The sequence below is a fragment of the Nicotiana tabacum genome, chromosome 17 (genome assembly GCF_000715075.1).
Source record: "Nicotiana tabacum cultivar K326 chromosome 17, ASM71507v2, whole genome shotgun sequence".
NCBI classification, from domain to species: Eukaryota; Viridiplantae; Streptophyta; class Magnoliopsida; order Solanales; family Solanaceae; genus Nicotiana; species Nicotiana tabacum.
The window spans coordinates 121,562,744-121,583,934 of NC_134096.1; the positions used below are offsets into that span (position 1 = coordinate 121,562,744).

The 21,191-nt window shown below is 36.7% G+C and overlaps 2 protein-coding genes across 3 annotated transcripts; one reads left to right on the forward strand and one right to left on the reverse strand.

The window, feature by feature from the left end:
- Positions 1-2,953: 2,953 nt before the first annotated feature.
- Positions 2,954-9,615, forward strand: LOC107802178 (protein MALE DISCOVERER 2). 2 transcript variants are annotated; one of them, XR_012701453.1, is made up of 14 exons: positions 2,954-3,442; positions 3,660-4,111; positions 4,220-4,352; positions 4,536-4,607; positions 5,050-5,193; positions 5,304-5,447; positions 6,599-6,694; positions 6,777-6,829; positions 6,918-7,388; positions 8,090-8,280; positions 8,431-8,563; positions 8,662-8,814; positions 8,906-9,091; positions 9,204-9,615. XR_012701453.1 is itself a non-coding variant. In XM_075234982.1 (13 exons), the coding sequence occupies exons 1-13, from the start codon at positions 4,012-4,014 to the stop codon at positions 9,462-9,464; spliced, it is 2,124 nt and encodes a 707-aa protein (XP_075091083.1). In that variant the 5' UTR covers positions 3,997-4,011; the 3' UTR covers positions 9,465-9,591. The 2 variants fall into 2 exon arrangements, 1 of the variants encoding a protein (XP_075091083.1); XM_075234982.1 differs by lacking the exon at positions 2,954-3,442 and having other exon boundaries at positions 3,997-4,111; positions 8,662-8,787; positions 8,892-9,091; positions 9,204-9,591.
- A 910-nt stretch (positions 9,616-10,525) lies between these two features.
- Positions 10,526-11,101, reverse strand: LOC107802177 (protein DOG1-like 4). The gene has a single exon (XM_016625627.2). The coding sequence runs from the start codon at positions 11,099-11,101 to the stop codon at positions 10,526-10,528; it is 576 nt and encodes a 191-aa protein (XP_016481113.2).
- Between the last annotated feature and the right edge of the window lie 10,090 nt (positions 11,102-21,191).

A 21,191-nucleotide genomic window follows, 5' to 3' on the forward strand; every position in this document is an offset into this window, starting at 1 on the left:
GACCGCACAATAATTATGCGGTCCGCACTTGTGTTGGACTGGAGGTGCAAGTTCTCTGAACTTTTGCTCTGACCCAGCTTCTGCGGCCGCACAATTCATGTGCAGTCCGCATCTTGAAACATTCTTTGATGGAATTGCTTCACGACCTGCGGCATGAGATGATATTCTGCGGTCCGCACTTTGAGCTTTTGTGCATGTTTTTGTTCTTGAGTTCAGATTACTCCTTCTTGAGTTGGATTTCATTTCGGGAGCTCATCTTCCAATATTCCTGAAATTAAGTACATTTCATCAATTTTCGGGAACACAATTAAGCATTTTTAGACTAAACGAAAGCTAAAAGGCGCTAATAAGTAGTCAAAATTCCAACTTATCAACAACGCAGCTATTTTGAATGGTTTGAAGCAAACCTTGCTTTAACTCAAAATTATTGGCTGCAATTAGAGGTGGTCTAACACTTGACAATTCTTGATTGTCGACTGGTCTGGCATAGTCACCCAATGCTCTGCCAGGCCTTGGTAGCGCATTCTTGAACTGGTCTTCGATAAAGGGTTGATTTAGATTGAATCTTCGACCTCTATTTTCTTCGACAGTTTCCTCAACATCTCTATGGGTTGCCTCAGCAGCTATCCTTGCAGCTGCCTCGACCTCATTGTCATCATTATTAGCCACGTGTTCTTGGGTTGAAGGTTGTCCCAAGAACCTTACGGTGAACTCTTTCTCTTTCCTCAATTGTCACATGTGTTTTTCCAATTCCGATTTGTAGGGTATTACTTCTCTACAAAAAGATCGTGTCATACACCACAGACTTAACCTATTGCATGCACACGAAGGAGAAATCCTTGAAGAATAAAAATAAAAGTAAAAATAAAAATAAATTCCTGAATTAGCACTACAAACTATTTCAAACACTATCGATTTCCAATCCCAGGCAACGACGCCAAAATTTGATGAGCGCAAAACTTAAATTGTGCTCGCTAGTCAAAGATAGTATGGTATAATTATCGTATCCACAGGGATTTGATTAAAACAGTATTATTGTAGTTTGTAGCTAGATTCCTATCTAGAAGAATCAACAATGGGGATTTATATAATTAATAATCTAAAATCTACAATTATTGACTAATGACAATCACAACAAAGGTAAGCAAGGAAGTTATCAATGGGAGAAAATATGGGTTGATAGGATATGTGCAAGATAATTATTCGGGATCTAACTCGAGATAATTAACTTCTAATGTTCAAGTGAGTCTCTCGAACTCACTTAATTATCAGTACTATTGTTTAGTAAAAACTCCTTTCTCGATTAAGTCTCAACCTCACAATATGAACCAATTTAAGCTCGGTGAATATATGCAAGAATTCGTAATGGATTGGTCTTTAGGAGAACCTCTTTCGATTATCCTCCTAACTAGGTTTAATCAAGGATTCAACTAGCCTCTTTCGATTACTGCGAAGAATCTATGAACTCAACCAACAATATAGTGTAAGTATATCACAAGTTATGCCTCTCTCGATTACAAGAATAAGTGAACATAGATGCAACAATTTAATCTTTCCAAAATGATTCAAATACATAAAAATAGAGTTATAATCCACAAACAACCATCAATATACCAAATCCATCAAAACCCAAAAGGTTCTACTCCATAGACATAGAGAAGTTCTTCACAAATGAAATAAAAGTATAGGAAAATATAGATACAATCCAAACCTGGATCTTGAGTGAGGAAGGAAGGATGAAATCCTTGTGCTCTTGCTTCTCCTTCTTCTCCTTAGCTTCCTTAGGTCTAAGGTATGTCAAAAGTCCATAAATGGTATTTTTCCTGTGTATTTAACTATCCCCCCAACTAACCCCGGACAAAAATATCCCTTTTTAGCGAAAATAGGAAGATACTCTAAGAATTTTACACTACCGCGCGGCATGCGACGCGCTTGTGGCAATTTCCAGAACGAGTTGCAAATCAGTTTCTGGGTATTTTTTACACAGCCGCGCCGCCCCATGCGGCGCAGTAGTGTATTTTTCGTAGAGTAATTCGCTTTTCCAGTTTTTGACATCCAGACTTGGTACTCGACCCCCGAAATACGATTCCGGTTTAATCCCTTGGGCTTCTACTCAGACTTCAAAGCTCCAAATAGCTCGAATTTGCTCCGTAACATCTAAATAACTCGGAATCACTCATATACGGCATAAAACACACAATAAGTACAAAAACACTATTAATTAAAGCTCAATATAAGTAAAGTGCAGTAAATTAGAGTGCAATAAGCGACTAAAAAACAGGATTATAACCTACCATAAGCAAAAACGCATGGATTAATTTTTAATCCTTTTAACCAAATTCATAGTATTACATTTGTTTAGTTTTAAGTGACATTATTTTCTTATTACTTTATTTTTACAAAAATATTATCTTTTTATATTTAAAAATAATTTAACTTTAAATTTCTTATTGTACTTTTAATGAGAGGTTTTCATAGCCAAAAAGACTATTATGACTATTTAAAATTAAATTTTAAAGTCTTCTTACCATATAAATCTTATAATACGTTTAAGATCACAATTTTAAAAGTGTTACTTTCTTTCTTAAAATCTATAACCGAGTCAAATGCACATAATTAAATTGGAAGAGATTTAGTATTATCTTATACATGATTCTATAAATTAATTTTTAAATCCTCCCAACCAATTAATCCTTGTTGTTTGCTATTTGCCAGCTCAGGAGCTAGAGGATAAGAGCAAGGCACACAACATGCTGTGTAGGACCCAGTCAACTTCCGTAAAAGTACCGCCCTATTAATTCGGATGTGGGGCCTACCCGGCCGGCGGTTTACAGTTAACCGATACGCTCATCTACATGTGGGCTCTCCTTATTCATAAAACAAAATAATCTTTAAACCATATTCTAAATTGGTTAAAATATAAAACAGAGGAAAACCCCCCCAAAATTGAAAAAGAAAAATACAAGGCGAAATGAGAAAACCAAAAGAAAAAAATTCTGCGGAGAGAGAAAAAGTATTTTCCCCCCATTTTTCCATTTTTGTCCTCTTGTTCCTCCTCAACTTCTTTCAGAGAAATGGTCGAAGAGAGGTTCTTGTTTTGAGATCATCCTGCAAAGGGCAGTCAAAGGAAAGAAAAAAAAAGCTACTCTATTATTTGGAAAATCAAAAGATTTTTCCTTGCGTTATTTCAAAATTTCTTCTTCAATCTCTGTTATTTCTATATATTTTAACCACAAAAAAAAAGATACAATTTTTTTTTCTTTTGCTGCCTTTTGGTGTCTCAAAATAAAATTTCAAATTTGTCCGACCACCTGCATTTTCCTATTGCAGTTGTTTGAAAAATAGTATTATTTCAAGAAATGTGACAAATTGACATTTTTACTTCTGCAACAAAAGTAGCTAAAAGATTTCATTGACTACCTTTTGTGTCCCCTACTTTCTGGTAAGTTTTATTCTTTTGCATCTTTACATTTTACCATCTCTTGGGTTTTTGGATTTTTGCTTTTCTGTTGATTGCTTGCAAATATAGTTATTCTCTGATGATCTTTTTCCGTCCCCCTCTAATGGTTTGGCTTGTGAAATACTCCTATTTTTTGCCACTCCCTTTTCAAAAAACAATTTTTACTGATTATTTGCTATTCTGCCTATGCATTTTCCAGGTAAAGGTTGAATTTTGGAGATTCATCAACCTGAGTTTGTGCAATTGTTTGGTGAAATTGGAGGTGGTGTTGTAGCCTAAACTTTAGAAACTTAGAAAAATGAGAGACCCCAATTTTGTCAATTGTATCAATATGGTTAATATTTTTCTTTATTTGGTAATATAGTTTGTGTATAGTGTAGAACTTTTATAGACAAGCAAATAGTGGTGTACTTGCTCTTGTTTTTTTATAACTTATTTCGTGTGCCCGAGTGATTTCAATTGCTTGGAGAGTGTGGCACTTTGTATAGTGTTAGCAGATATTGTTACTGCCTTTACTGCCTTAACCACTGATACATATTGTTCTGCAAGCCATGGGGGGTAGATGGAATACATATGGAATCAAGTTATCGTATCTTGCTCTTTTGATTATCGTTTTGGACATTCGCGGTTGTTGTTCTCTTAATTCTGAAGGTAATTCTTATACTTGGACAGCTCTACTGGTTTTGTGTCTCTGTCTTGGCTAGTTTTAAGTATTTGGTATGTTTCTTGTTTGCTGACTATTGTTGGTGTGAGAAACAGGATTGGCATTACTGAGATTCCGAGTGAAAGTGGATTCTGATCCATATGGCATTCTTGAAAACTGGAATCCAGATCATTGTGACCCATGCGTGTGGTCTGGTGTCCAGTGTAAGGATGGTAAAGTGCAAATGTTGTAAGTCCCTTGTCACACATACCCAAAATTCCGTAATGTTATCTGTTCGTTAGTGTTTGTTGCTTTACTGTCAACAAGTCTGTTGAAATGATAATGACAATCAATGTGAAAACACTGAGTTGTGGGTTTTAGTGTTTGTGGGGTTTCATATATTGTTAAATTATTTGTCTGTTCTCTGTTTAGGGACCTTCACGGATATTCATTGAAAGGAATACTCACACCAGAACTTGGAAATCTCACTCACTTAAAATCACTGTAAGCTTCAACTATACTTACATGGATCTGGTTTTAGTCTAAGAACAATATCTAGTGTGCTATGTTCATAGAACTAATACTTCCCGATCTAGGTCAACACTATCTTATCCCTATACAATTTGAAATTGCATCGAATTTACATATTAGTACAGTTTTCCATTTTTGTTTCCATTTGTTACTTAGGAGCTGTCTCATAATATAAAGAGTGTCATATACATTGGAGTGGAGGTCTGCCAAATAAAAACTTACCTTTTTTTTTTGTCAAAGAATACGTGCGAAAGTAATTGGGTAGATTTTTTCCTATTTCTTTTTTTACAAAGAGTAATTGGGTAGATTTCTGGTAATCATAGCTTCACCATCCACTGTTCTGCATCTATGTACTATGTATAACTTGTTTATAATTTTAATAATTTTTCTTCTTCTCTGAATGCTTTTCGTCCAGTGTGCTTTCTGAAAACCATCTCTTTGGTCCTATTCCTAAAGAATTTGGACGTCTCAGAATGCTGGAGGTGCTTGACTTGAGGGATAATAAGTTGAGTGGAAGAATTCCAGCAGTAATAGGAGATTTGCAATCACTTAGAAGATTGTAAGCTGATAATTTGTCGTGTCTTTGTGCTTTAATATGTTTGTATGGATGTATGCAAAACCATTGCTAACAAAATGCTCTTGAATTGTGCTTGATGCTTTTTGCCGCAGGTTGATTTGTGACAATAACTTCAAAGGGAAGGTTCCTGTGGAAATTTGGAAGCTTCATCTGCTCTCAGAATTTCAAATTGATGATTACCTCACCTCTGGTGTTGCTTCCGGAAATGGCTGCATAAACAGAAAACTTGGGCATTGGTAAGACTCCTTTAGTTGTTTGTCCTTTTATCTTCATCTTCCAGTTGTGCTACATTTTAAAGTTGTATCTACGTTCAATGATATTGCAAGTGCATAAAATCTGTATTCAAGACATTTGAGAAACATATGCCAATTTTCTACTTTCATAATAACCTACTTTAGTCTTTCAAAAGCGGCTCACTGCCTCCTGCAATAAGTTCGTTAGTAAAATTCAACCGATGACAACTTATCCTTTGGAGAGGCTTTGAAGATCTTTGGAACATTTTCTATGCAGATAGTGGCCCTAATAGTCTCTCATACTTTCTTTAGAATTCAAGCTTTTGGCTGTTGTATAGCATGGGGAACAACTTAACAGTATTGATGATGGATGACATCTGGAAAATTGGAAGTAGAGCTTGGACTTGATGGGGGAACTCAATGCTTTCATCACCCATGTTTGTGAATCTGGGTTTCTGCTTTGTCATGTTTCCAATATCGTTGTTGTATGTTTGAGATCTTATAGCAATAGTTGTCTTGCACCATTCTGTGGCTAGGCGTGTGAGGATGAGGAGTGCAATTGCATTTTCACTAGTATGTGGAAATTCTTCCTTCCATTTCTCACATGCTGGTTTCTTCACTTCCCTTCTCTAAACCATCTTCGATGCCCATATAATATTTAGAGGGGATTGGATCTTAGTGTCTCTGTATCTGCGATTCATCTATCTGTGACATTTTCTCATTCATCAATATAACCATCTGTTTATGTCTCATTGCACATTTCTCATTCTCTTGACTTTTCTGTATATTGTCAACTAAAATTGCTAGGTATGCAACTAGACTTTGCCATGAGCAGAAGAACACTTGATTTTATAGTATGCCTGTTTTGCAACATGAAGAATTCAGCTGACTATAACTATAAGCACAAATGTATTCTATTGGTCCTGTTGACTCTGTTTGAATTCGGGATCTAGGCACTCTTGGATAAGTAACTTCAAAGTTTTAGCTAAGTAACTTCAGTTTTAGATTTATAACTGGTGTCAGAGTACTAACTACTAAAACGTTTAGCTTGGTGTGAAAATTACCATCCATTTAATATGCTTTCATTTTACTTCTCAGTCAGATGCTTTGTATTTCATGCTTCGCTCTGAAAATTTGTTGCCTTTTTATGACAGCATCAGGCGTGGAAGTTTGAGACGATTTAAGACCATAGGCTCCTTTATCAGACCAATTAAAGGGACGCTAACGTGTTATCTTAGTTTCTTCACACTGTAAGTAACTAAATAGGTTTCTTTCACCGTTATGCTTTCTAAAATTTTAGCGGTTCAGAAGCAATTATTTTGTTTCCTAAAGGTTCCCTGGCTTTTTGGGTGATCATGCAGACTTATGCTCTGACAACCTGCAAGGTGAGTGAAAATCATTTTGTGACACCTTTTATTGGAATTTCAAAGAAATGTACACAAAAAGAATATGCTATGTTCTTTTGTTTGGCAGGTTCACTAAGGCCTCACTTCATCCACGCTGTACAGAACCAAGGAAACACTGTACGTCGTAAGTTAGTTGAACAATCCAGTAACCTTGCTGCTGTTCCTGCAAATGGAGGGAAACCATTAGGACCTATTGTTCCTATGCCAAGCAGCAGAAGTAGTGGTTCCTTTCGTGCTTTACCAAATACTGAGGGAACTCCTCCTCCTCCTCTTCCGACTATACCATCCTCACCTCGACAACATGAGCCTCAAACTCCTCAGGGACACTCTAATGGTGCCGTTAAACAGCCAACTGCTGGTCATGCCCCACCTGGTAGAAAATCTGCAAGTACATGGAAGTATATAGGAATTGGCATTGGGGCTTTTCTGGTTGTTATTTTTGTGTGTCTGATCTTCATCTGCAAGAGCAAAGCTGTGCAAACAATAGGCCCTTGGAAGACTGGATTGAGTGGACAGCTGCAGAAAGCATTTATTACAGGTACTTTTGATTAAATGTTGTGTCAAAACTGATGACACTGCTGGTATTCTGTCCAAGATCCATATGATCTAGTTCAACTGTTGGGTGCATTTTTTTCTCAGGTGAATATAATCCCAATCTTTGACGCGTATTATAGCCCATTCCGAGGCTTCCTGTACAGGAGCCTAATCTTCTTCCTATTCATTGTCTGTTGTGAAGTATGATGCATTTTTAGGGTTTGTTAATGCCACTTCTCTCTCCAACCTCGGATTTGAAGTTCACGTGTCAGGGCAGGAGTCAAGCTAGTTGATTAGCTGCATTAAATGATAGTTTTATGAATGGACTGTTATTCGAAATAATGGGGACACAAATTCGAAATATTGGGGACTAACATTTTTATTCTTTGGGGAAATGAAAATGTATTTTTAGCCTCGAGTTAGGAACATATTCCCCTCTAATTGTTTTGTAGGAAGGATTGGCAGAGTTGATAATCTACGAGTGAGTTAATTTTTTACATCCCTGTTTGAGATAACATTTGTAGGTTGGAATTTCCACTTTTAGTTCTTAGAAATTATGAATAATCATTCTTGCATCAATTTTACTTTCTTCAGCTCACTTCCCTACGTAAATGTACATTGTTCGATGACAACCATAAGAAGGTGAATACTTAATTTAGTACTCATATTTTGTTTCTCATGTCTTGTGCATGAAAACAATTGTAGGGGTCCCAAAACTAAATAGGTCCGAGCTTGTAACTGCATGCGAGGAATTTAGCAACATCATTTGCAATCAAGATACATTTACTGTCTACAAGGGAACTCTATCCAATGGAGTAGAGATTGCTGTTGTGTCAACTCCTATAAATTCTCTGAAAGATTGGTCCAAACGTTCTGAATTGGCCTTCAGGAAGAAGGTTAGTTTATCATCTCTTTCACAAATAAAAATGCTGCTAAGTAATTTCTTACTTGTCTCACTCTTTCTGTAGTGACATCCTAGTTGTCTCTTCACTTCTTTTCAATTACATTTACTTAATATGATGTTGAATTATTGTGCGCTTGGATAGATCGATTCACTTTCAAGGATAAACCACAAGAATTTTACTAATCTAATTGGATACTGTGAGGAGGATGAACCTTTCACAAGGATGATGGTCTTTGAGTATGCTCCAAATGGAACTCTTTTCGAGCATCTGCATGGTAAACTAGTTAGCAGTGCGAATATTAGTTTAATCATTTACGATGGTAGTGTGATTTAGTTTTTAAGTAATGAAAACTAACATATTTTGTGGTTTCAGTTGAAGAAGCTGACCCTCTTGACTGGCCTGCAAGAATGAGAGCTATAATGGGGACAGCATATTGTCTTGAGTACATGCACAATTTGAATCCTCCATTGTACCATTCTGATGTGAATTCACAGACGAATACATATTTCCATATATCCTATATATGTCAACAAGACACTTCATATACGACAATGAATTTAGAGACCTTTTACTTTGTGTAATAATTTGCATTAAAAGAATACTTTTTTTTCCTCAGATTACAGAGCTTGCTTTCTGGTCTGAAATACTAGTCAAGTCAAAGTCCGCCAGTGGTGATATAGAAAACTCTGAACTGCCACCACTTGCTGATCCCGACACAAATGTCTATAGTTTTGGGATCTTGTTGCTGGAAGTAATTTCTGGAAAGTCGCCTTACTCAGAACGAGAGTCTCTTTTGAACTCGGTAAATCTCAATTCTATTTCATATGATCTCCTTATTTTGTTAGATCTTGATAGCTACCTCGTGTTCCAATGAGAAGACTAGTGAAACTTTGTTAATTCATTGCTTTGTTTAGGCGGAGCAATACCTTAATGATAAGCAGAACCTGAGCAGCTTGGTTGATCCAACATTGAAGGCCTTCAAAAATAATGAGCTTATGGTTATATGTGAGGTAATAAGAGAATGTCTTCGAGAAGATCAAAGGAAAAGACCAACTATAAAGGAAGTCGTTACAAAGCTAAGGGAAGCGATTGATATATCACCTGAGGCTGCAGTTCCAAGTCTATCTCCCCTCTGGTGGGCTGAACTCGAGATTCTATCCTCTGAGGCAGCTTAAACCTGACTAGTGTGTCTATTTTTGTAAGTCGAGCATTGCGTTGCTATGTATGAAATATGAATGCACAAAGATATACCTCACTAATGTCAACTGCAAGTTCTTCTTAACCATTTTTCTGTTTCTAATATATATTAGTTCATTCTTTCGAAAATCCTTGCATGTCTACTTTTCCTTATGTGGGATATTTGTATGATGCATTCTCTTTCGTGATCAAAAGCTGGTTTTAACAGAGGATTTGAACAGGGTGTTCAGTGTTATCAAATGCCTCTACCTCTTTAACATTTCTTCAGTATAGGTTCATCCGTTCATGGAAGTTGCGGTAAGTTTCCTATTTTTTCTTGATTTAATTTCCAGGTTGTCAAAGTTCCATTTGTTTGCTTTACACACCCAAGTGTCAAGAAGTCTGGTCTTGTTATACTTGCATGAATTTCTTATCTGTTGTTTGTTTTTTGGGTTTTGCTTTATTTTGTATAATAATGTGGAGGGCTACTGAAATCTGCTTATTTTTGCCATGTAAGAAGCAATGTGTTTTATCTTGATTTGCAAGTTTTACATGTGTTGCTTATATGTCTTTACTTTCCTTTGGCTATCGATTGGAATATTATGATCGGCTGTTATTTATTTTTCAAGATTCTCTATTTATCTTATTCTTTTGTCTTTTATTGCACTGATGTTAGGCTACGTTTGAAGAATGAGTAGGGATGTGTGAAAGAGAAATAGGATTTTGATGAATAAAAGAGAAAGGTGCGGTTGTATCAGGAAGAGAGGAACGGGGTGTATCTGTATTGTTTAAAGTACGTATTTTGACCAACTTGAGATGTCTAAAAAACTCGTGAAATGCCAATTTCCTTGCAATTTGCACGATTAAGCTAAAGATAATTTTGTCTTTTTTAATTTTTCGACTGTCAATCAAACATTAACAGAATATGTAACAAAAGCTAAAGAGCCGTTCCAATAAAAGAAAATTTCATGAAAACAGACATCATCCTCTACTCTCATACTAGCTAAACCTAACCAAATTGTACAAGAAAACTATAATATATTAATATTCATTAAAGTTACTAACTGCGAAGATTTTCTTTTTTTCTGCCCCATTTCCTCATCTGTATTTGAAGCATCGTAATAGCAGCCAAGAGACCCACACACTGTGTAGGATTCAAGATATCCAACAAGCCCTTCAACGTCTTAAGCCTAACGCAATCAGCCATTTTCATCACCCTCTCTAAACTTATCATTAATCCTTTCAACGCCACCTCTACTAGCCCATCCAACTGATTATTTAAGTGAGAGTCACTAGTGCAACCACTTGTTCTCACTCTAGTACTGCTATTTAACCTTGCCAATTCCACCATTTTTCTATCTCCCAAAGCCACTTGTTGCCTTTCCATTTCTCTTTCTACTCTCTCTTCCTCTGCTCTAATTTTCACCTTCAAAGCATCAATACTCTTCACCTGTTCATCACTCAACTCGGAAGTAGCACCAACTAGCAGGCGAAAGGCCATTGATGGCTTCCAGCCAGTGACCCATAAGTATGCATTTTCCAAAGGGCTTAACCAAACTGGATTGAAAAATGACAAGATATCTTCATGTGCCGCTGCCCATTTGGCAGTATAGTAGTCTTTGTGATGTGCGGTCATTTTGTTTACCAAGGTTTCGTGATCTTTGACGTGTGAAATTTCCTTTGGAACAATGAGAAGTAGCCTGAGGAACTCTTCAAGTTGACTCATCCAATTCTCGAAGTAGTTGGAGAAGTTTTTCTCAACTTGGTTGTCATTTTTTTTTTATAATATATAGTAAACGAGAAAACTGATACATTAAAATGTGTTGAACAAGAAAGAGAAGAATGCCAAATATATACAGTGAGATGACAAGTGCCACGTACGCTGCAAAGAGTTGCATGCGTGGCTTGTGGGATATTAATGAGTAAGAGTAGTATTTTTGACGCTTTGCACAAGCTTAGAGGCCAGTGGTGCTCTTTGAATGAGTTGAAGAGGCAGATTTGGGTGGGGTGAGATTAATTGGGATGCATGAACAGTAAGTGTAGGCAACCCCATTGGAACGTGTCAAGAAGAGAGCTTATTTGTGTTGAACACGTGGTGCTTCCATATGTAACATCTGCAACATCTTCATCATCATTCATCACCATCAATCACAACATAAAGGCAACCTAATGATATCAGATCAGGTGGCAAATTAAGTAGGTGTCTGCTTTGTTTTATTTTTGTTTGGTTTTCGATATTTCCCTATATTTCTTAGTGTACGAGGAAGTCGTTAAGTCCTAATCGGATATGTGAAGCCCATCTGATATTCTGTGTTTCTATTCGGAACTAGTTGGAGGCAGAGCCCGGGCCCAAGACCTTATTAGTTTTTGATTTAATGTATACAACTTTTCTTCGCTGAATGTGAAACAAATCTGAACAAATACCACACAATCTGATTCAAAATGTTGCAAAACTAAGAACGCAATTGATTAACTTTTAAGTTGCATCAAAAGTCAAATAGGAATGAAACACATCAAAAAGATAGTGTGCAAGTATCTAAATCAATATGTAATTCTTCTTGCTGCTGCAAGTAGAAGGTAGCACATGTGCATAATAAAAATCATCAAGTAATATTCTGATATATTTTTTGTATATTCCAGCACAATCTATTTATTTTTTTATTTTCTTCCTGTTGGGCAAGAAGACAGCAAAGAGATTAAACTTTTATTTGGTACCATAAGTGTACAATAACTAATTTGTTGACACCAAAATAAACAACTCAAAAGAAAGAGCAATAGAAAGAAAACATTTATCAAAAGAAACTCCATTTTAACGGTGCCTTTCCATTTATAAGATTCTAACAATTGAATACACTTTGCATATGAATATAAGATACAGCAACCACTTCAAACATGAGAAAACATTCAGGGTGTATTTGGTACGATGGAATTCCACTGTTTGGTTACACAAAATAGTATGAAAAATATTTTTCTAGATATCACATTTTTCTGAAATTGAATGAACTTCCCTAGAAAAAGTTAGGAAATATTTTTTCAAAAATTTCACCTACCCTCATATCTAACCCCAACCCCCTCCAACTTTAATTCTGTTTTTTTTCGTTTTTCTGCGTCACCCACCCACGCCAACCCCGTCAACCCCACTCCCTCACCCCCGCAAAAAAATATTATTTTTTAACACTTTTTTTTTGTATTTTCAATTTTCTGTTTTTTCGTTTTTCTAAACCACCCCCTCCCCTTGCAATTTTTTTTTTTTTTTTTTTTGTATTTTCAATTTTTCGTTTTCTGCACCCCCACCCACCCCATCCCCACCCACCCCGGCAATATATATATATTTTAAATATTTTCAGTTCTAGTTTTTTCATTTTTCAGTTTACAGGTTCAAAGTTTTACGAGTTCCAAAGTTATGAGTTCAGAGGTTTATGTGTTTGGAAGTTTGCGGGTTTAGAAATTATAAAGTTTACGGGTTCGAAAGTTTGCGAGTTCGAATATTTAGCGGTTCAGAAATTTATGGAATTTGTGGGTTCGGAAGATTATTGGTTCGAAAGTTTAGGGTTTCATGTTTATTGTATCTAAATTATTTATGAATACTCTTAAAAAGTTATTTTCCTTAATTTGCGTTCCAAACACCAGAAAATGATTAAAATTACTACTTATTTTTCAAGAAAATATTTTCTTGAAAAATATTTTCCGTTATACCAAACACACCCTCAATCACCATCTAAATGATTCTTAAGGCAGGTTTTCAGCCAGTGTAAATATGTAACTTAGCCCCAAGCGAAAAATAGGATCTGAAATGGTGAAGATCTTAGCTCTTTCATTGAATTTCAGCTTTTCTTGGGAAACAATATAACCTAATTATGGAAAAAATTCATCTTTGGATCATATAAGATATAAAGAAAGATGTACCGCACCAGCACGAATAGATATTTTAGATGGACATAGAATGATGTACAATTAGTTCAGTCGTCATGTGACAAGCTGTTGTTAAGTTTCTAAATATAGAACCATAAATTCAATGACAATCCAGTTATATAATTATCACCGACATTTAAAAAGTGTAGTGAATGATGTACAATTAGTTCAGTCGTCATGTGACAAGTTGTTGTTAAGTTTCCAAATATAAAACCATAAATTCGATGACAATTCAGTTATATAATTATCACCGGCATTTAAAAAGTGTAGAGAATGATGTACAATTAGTTCAGTCGTCATGTGACAATATATTGTTAAGTTCCCAAATATAAAATCATAAATTCAATGACAATCCAGTTATGTACCGCACCAGCACGAATAGATATTTTAGATGGACATAGAATGATGTACAATTAGTTCAGTCGTCATGTGACAAGCTGTTGTTAAGTTTCTAAATATAGAACCATAAATTCAATGATAATCCAGTTATATAATTATCACCGACATTTAAAAAGTGTAGTGAATGATGTACAATTAGTTCAGTCGACATGTGACAAGTTATTGTTAAGTTTCCAAATATAAAACCATAAATTCGATGACAATTCAGTAATATAATTATCACCGGCATTTAAAAAGTGTAGAGAATGATGTACAATTAGTTCAGTCGTCATGTGACAACATATTGTTAAGTTCCCAAATATAAAACCATAAATTCAATGACAATCCAGTTATATAATTATTGTTGAAATTGTCAAAAGTCCCACATCGGTGGATGACAATTTTGAATGGGAATTTCACCCTATAAAAGAAGGCCTAATGTTTAGGATTTAAGTACACCTCTCATTTGCCTTTTTTTTTTTAATCTTCTTAAGGCATTTGTATCTTCTCTCTTTAGTATTATTTCACTTGTAATATTGGAGTGGAATAAAATATTGATTGTGTCCGAGGAAGTAGGCAAAATTGGCCGAACCTCATAAATTCTGGTGTTCTTTTATTGTTGTCTTATTGTCTTGTTTATTATTTAGTGGTTGTCATAATTTTTGGTATAGTAGTTGTGACTCATTCACACTATATACATTTGGCTTCCGCAACAATTGGTATCAGAGCCAAGGTACTGTCTAAGTATGCTCTGTGGTTGCAGCATAGTCTGATCTTCCACATCAGAAAAGATCTATCTTGGTAACTGAGTCAAGGTTCTGTCTGAGTATGCTCTGTGGTTGCAGCTTAGTCTGATCTTCCACACCAGAAAGGAAATAATCTTGATTTGTGTCATCAGCTACTAAATAATATTTGTGTCAATGGGAGACAATAAACAAGAAGAATCTACATCAAGTGTCAATAATACGTCATCGTTGGCATCTTCGCTTATGACAAGAATTGTGTCAAATGCGAAATTTGCGGTAGAAATTTTTGACGGGTCAGGATATTTTGGGATGTGGCAAGGCGAGGTTCTAGATGTTCTTTTTCAACAAGGGCTAGATCTTGCCATTGAAGAAAAGAAGCCAGATGTTATTGGAGAAGAAGATTGAAAAATTATCAATCGTGTTGCTTGCGGTACCATTCGATCCTACCTTGCTAGAGAGCAGAAATATCCATACACAAAGGAAACTTCTGCAAGTAAATTATGGAAAGCACTGGAGGATAAATTTTTGAAGAAAAACAGTCAAAATAAATTATACATGAAGAAGAGACTGTTTCGCTTCACCTATGTTCCTGGTACCACAATGAATGAACATATCACCAGTTTCAATAAGTTGGTCACAGATTTGCAAAATATGGATGCAACTTTTGATGATGGTGACTTGGCCTTGATGTTGTTGGGGTCACTTCCTAATGAGTACGAGCACCTTGAAACTACTCTACTCCATGAAAATGACGAAATTTCTCTCAGAGAAGTTTGTTCGGCTTTGTACAGCTATGAACAAAGAAATGGAGAAAAATAGATGGGCGGAGAAGGAGAAGCACTAATTATGAAGGGTCGTCCTCAAAATCAAACGAGGACTAAGAAGGGAAGATCCAAGTCGAGATCTAGACCCAGCAAAGATGAATGTGCCTTTTGTCGAGAAAAGGGGCACTGGAAGAAAGACTGTTCGAAGTTGAAGAATAAGGCCAGACATAACAATGGAAAGGCCATTATGGATTCAAATGTAGCTGATTGTGATGATTCAGACTTCTCATTAGTTACAACAGAGTTATCAACATCATCAGACATATGGTTGATGGACTCGGCTTGTAGCTATCATATGTGTCCCAACAAGGACTGGTTCGTGAATTTTCAAGAAGGAGAATATGGAGTCATCCACACAGCGGATAACAACCCTCTTACCTCATATGGCATTGGTTCAATAAGATTAAGAAGCCATGATGGAATGATCAGAACATTAATAGATGTTCGATATGTACCGGGTTTGAAGAAGAATCTCATCTCTGTGGGAGCCCTAGAATCAAAAGGGTTCAAAATCATTGCAGAAAATGGAGTGATGAGAATATGCTCCGGTGCACTAGTGGTAATGAAGGCCAATCGGAAGAACAATAACATGTACCGCTATCGTGGTAGTACAATTATTGGAACAACGACAGTGGCATCCAGTGATGACAAAGAGGCAGAAGCAACCAGGCTATAGCACATGCGCTTGGGACATGCTGGAGGGAAATTCTTGAAAGCTCTATCTAATCAAGGATTGTTAAAAGGCGTAAAGACTTGTAACTTGGAGTTTTGCAAGCATTGTGTAAAAGGGAAACAGACAAGGGTTAAATTTGGTACAACGATCCATAATACTAAAGGCATTTTGGATTATGTACACTCTGATGTTTGGGGTTCTTCCAAAACACCTTCATTGGATGGGAAGCACTATTTTGTAACCTTTGTTGATAATTTTTTCCGAATAGTGTGGGTGTATACAATGAAGAGGAAAGATGAAATGTTTGGAATTTTTCTCAAATGGAAGACGATGGTGAAGAATCAAACAGGCAGGAGGATCAAGTGTATTCACACAGACAATGGAGGTGAATACAAAAATGATCATTTCAATAAGGTCTGTGAAAATGATGGCATCATCCGACACTTCACTGTCAGACATACACCACAACAGAATAGAGTGGCAGAACGTATGAACCGGACTTTACTGGAGAAGGTACGGTATATGTTGTCCAATGCTGGCTTGGGCAAAGAATTTTGGGCTGAGGCAATTACATATGCATGCCACCTCATTAATCGTCTACCATCTGCCGCCATTGATGGCAAGACACCATTTGAAAAATGGTATGAAAAACCTACTGTAGATTATGACTCTTTGCACTTGTTTGGCTCAATTGCATACTATCATGTGAAAGAGTCAAAATTGGATCCGAGAGCAAAGAAGGCTATATTTATGGGGATTACCTCTGGAGTCAAAGGATACCGCTTATGGTGTCTAGAGACAAGGAATATTATATTCAGCAGAGATGTTACCTTTGATGAATCTGCCATAACAGATAAGGTGACAGCTGAAGATGTCAATCAAACTGGTGGTGCATAAAAGCAGGTAGAGTTTGAGGGAAAATTTATTTTTCCTACGCAAGAAGCAGAGGAGAAAACAAATGAAGATTACCCTCGGGAAGAAGAGCCAGTAGAGAGGAAGATTCCAACTCAGGAACCTCGACAATAACTTGAATCAATAGCAACCAACAGGCCAAAAAGGACAATAACGAAACCTGTTCGTCTCATAGAGACGGTTGCTTGTGCAACCTCAATTATAGCTGATGGTGTTCCTACCACTTATAAAGACGCAATCCAAAGTTCAGAAGAAGATAAGTGGAGGATTGCCATGAATGAAGAAATGCAGACCCTTCATCAGAATCATACATAGAAATTGGCCAATCTCCCGAAGGGAAAGAAAGCAAAAGGGTGCAAATGGGTATTTGCAAAGAAAGAAGGATTTCCTAACCAAGAAGATGTTCGCTACAAAGCAAGATTGGTGGCCAAAGGATATGCTCAAAAGGAGGGAATTGATTACAATAAAGTATTTTCTCCAGTTGTAAAATATTCCTCCATTAGAATTATGTTGGCTTTGGTAGCATAGTTGGATTTGGAACTAGTTCAGATGGATGTAAAAACTGCGTTTTTACATGAAAACTTGGAGGAGGAAATCTACATGACTCAGCCAGAAGGATTCAAAGTTGTTGGAAAAGAAATTATGGTATGCAAACTTGAAAAATCATTGTACGGATTGAAACAATCTTCTAGACAATGGTACAAGTGATTTGACAAATTTATGTTGCGGCAAAGGTACAAGAGAAGCAAATACGATCATTGTGTGTATTTGCGCAAACTTAATGATGGTTCCTTTGTATATATTCTCCTATATGTTGATGATATGTTGATAACTTCCAAGAATTCGGAAGAAATTGATAAGTTGAAGATTCAACTGAAGGAGGAGTTCGAGATGAAGGATCTGGGTGAGGCAAAGAAAATTCTTGGCATGGAGATAATAAGAGATAGACGTTCAAAGAAACTCTGTTTATCTCAGAAAGAATATTTGAAGAGAGTACTACAGCATTTTGGCATAGATAAGAAGACTAAGCCAATTAGTACGCCACTTGCTCCCCATTTTAAGCTAAGTACTACTATGTCGCCAAAGGATGAAACTGAACAGGAGTATATGTCAAGGGTACCATACGCAAATGCTATTGGTAGCTTGATGTATGCAATGGTTTGTACGAGACCTGACATTTCACAAGCCGTTGGAGTTATTAGCAGATATATGCATAATCCAGGAAATGAGCATTGGCAAGCTGTGAAATGGATTCTACGGTATATTCATAGTACTGTAGATGTTGGGTTAGTTTTTGAGCAGGAAGGCAATCGGTCTGTAGTTGGATATTGTGACTCAGATTTTGCGGGTGATGTGGACAAACGAAGGTCAACTACTGGTTATGTGTTTACTTTTGCAAAGGCACCAGTTAGTTGGAAGTCTACTTTGCAGTCAACAGTTGCTTTGTCTACAACAGAGGCAGAGTACATGGCTATTACAGAGGCTGTGAAGGAGGCAATTTGGCTTCAGGGGCTCTTGGTATTGAACAAAAAAATATTACAATTTTTTGTGATAGTCAAAGTGCTATTCAATTAGCGAAGAACCAAGTTTATCATGCAAGGACGAAGCACATTGATGTTCGGTATCATTTCGTACGAGAAATCATAGAAGAAGGAGGAGTCACGGTGAAGAAAATTCATACTACGGAGAACCCTGCTGATATGCTGACAAAAGTGGTGACTGCGATCACGTTTCAACATTGTTTGGATTTGATCAACATTGTTGAACACTAAAGATTGAAGATGAAGACACAACCAAAATTTGTTATTGAGAGAAAATTGAAGATGTGGAATTTTTCCAAGGTGGAGATTTGTTGAAATTGTCAAAAGTCCCACATCGGTGGATGACAATTTTGAATGGGAATTTCACCCTATAAAAGGAGGCCTAATGTTTAGGATTTAAGTACACCTCTCATTTGCCTTTTTGTTTTAATCTTCTTAAGGCATTTGTATCTTCTCTCTTTAGTATTATTTCACTTGTAATATTGGAGTGGAATAAAATATTGATTGTGTCCGAGGAAGTAGGCAAAATTGGCCGAACCTCATAAATTCTGGTGTTCTTTTATTGTTGTCTTATTGTCTTGTTTATTATTTAGTAGTTGTCATAATTTTTGGTATAGTAGTTGTGACTCATTCACACTATATACATTTGGCTTCCGCAACAATTGGTATCAGAGCCAAGGTACTATCTAAGTATGCTCTGTGGTTGCAGCATAGTCTGATCTTCCATATCAGAAAAGATCTATCTTGGTAACTGAGTCAAGGTTCTGTCTGAGTATGCTCTGTGGTTGCAGCTTAGTCTGATCTTCCACACCAGAAAGGAAATAATCTTGATTTGTGTCGTCAGCTACTAAATAATATTTGTGTCAAAATGGGAGACAATAAACAAGAAGAATCTACATCAAGTGTCAATAATACATCATCGTCGGCATCTTCGCTTATGACAAGAATTGTGTCAAATGCGAAATTTGCGGTAGAAAGTTTTGACGGGTCAGGATATTTTGGGATGTGGCAAGGCGAGGTTCTAGATGTTCTTTTTCAACAAGGGCTAGATCTTGCCATTGAAGAAAAGAAGCCAGATGTTATTGGAGAAGAAGATTGAAAAATTATCAATCGTGTTGCTTGCGGTACCATTCGATCCTACCTTGCTAGAGAGCAAAAATATCCATACACAAAGGAAACTTCTGCAAGTAAATTATGGAAAGCACTGGAGGATAAATTTTTGAAGAAAAACAGTCAAAATAAATTGTACATGAAGAAGAGACTGTTTCGCTTCACCTATATTCCTGGTACCACAATGAATGAACATATCACCAGTTTCAATAAGTTGGTCACAGATTTGCAAAATATGGATGCAACTTTTAATGATGGTGACATGGCCTTGATGTTGTTGGGGTCACTTCCTAATGAGTACGAGCACCTTGAAACTACTCTGCTCCATGAAAATGACGAAATTTCTCTCAGAGAAGTTTGATCAGCTTTGTACAGCTATGAACAAAGAAAGGAAGAAAAATAGATGGGCGGAGAAGGAGAAGCACTAATTGTGAGGGGTCGTCCTCAAAATCAAATGAGGACTAAGAAGGGAAGATCCAAGTCGAGATCTAGACCCAGCAAAGATGAATGTGCCTTTTGTCGAGAAAAGGGGCACTGGAAGAAAGACTGTTCGAAGTTGAAGAATAAGGCCAGACATAACAATGGAAAGGCCATTATGGATTCAAATGTAGCTGATTGTGATGATTCAGACTTCTCATTAGTTACAACAGAGCTATCAACATCATCAGACATATGGTTGACGGACTCGGCTTGTAGCTATCATATGTGTCCCAACAAGGACTGGTTCGTGAATTTTCAAGAAGGAGAATATGGAGTCATCCACACAGCGGATAACAACCCTCTTACCTCATATGACATTGGTTCAATAAGATTAAGAAGCCATGATGGAATGATCAGAACATTAACAGATGTTCGATATGTACCGGGTTTGAAGAAGAATCTCATCTCTGTGGGAGCCCTAGAATCAAAAGGGTTCAAAATCATTACAGAAAATGGAGTGATGAGAATATGCTCCGGTGCACTAGTGGTAATGAAGGCCAATCGGAAGAACAATAACATGTACCGCTATCGTGGTAGTACAATTATTGGAACAACGACAGTGGCATCCAGTGATGACAAAGAGGCAGAAGCAACCAGGCTATGGCACATGCGCTTGGGACATGCTGGAGGAAAATCCTTGAAAGCTCTATCTAATCAAGGATTGTTAAAAGGCGTAAAGACTTGTAACTTGGAGTTTTGCAAGCATTGTGTAAAAGGGAAACAGACAAGGGTTAAATTTGGTACAGCGATCCATAATACTAAAGGCATTTTGGATTATGTACAGTCTGATATTTGGGGTTCTTCCAAAACACCTTCATTGGGTGGGAAGCACTATTTTATAACCTTTGTTGATGATTTTTCCCGAATAGTGTGGGTGTATACAATGAAGAGGAAAGATGAAGTGTTGGGAGTTTTTCTCAAATGGAAGACGATGGTGAAGAATCAAACAGGCAGGAGGATCAAGTGTATTCACACAGACAATGGAGGTGAATACAAAAATGATCATTTCAATAAGGTATGTGAAAATGATGGCATCATCCGACACTTCACATTCAGACATACACCACAACAGAATAGAGTGGCAGAACGTATGAACCGGACTTTACTGGAGAAGGTACGGTATATGTTGTCCAATGCTGGCTTGGGCAAA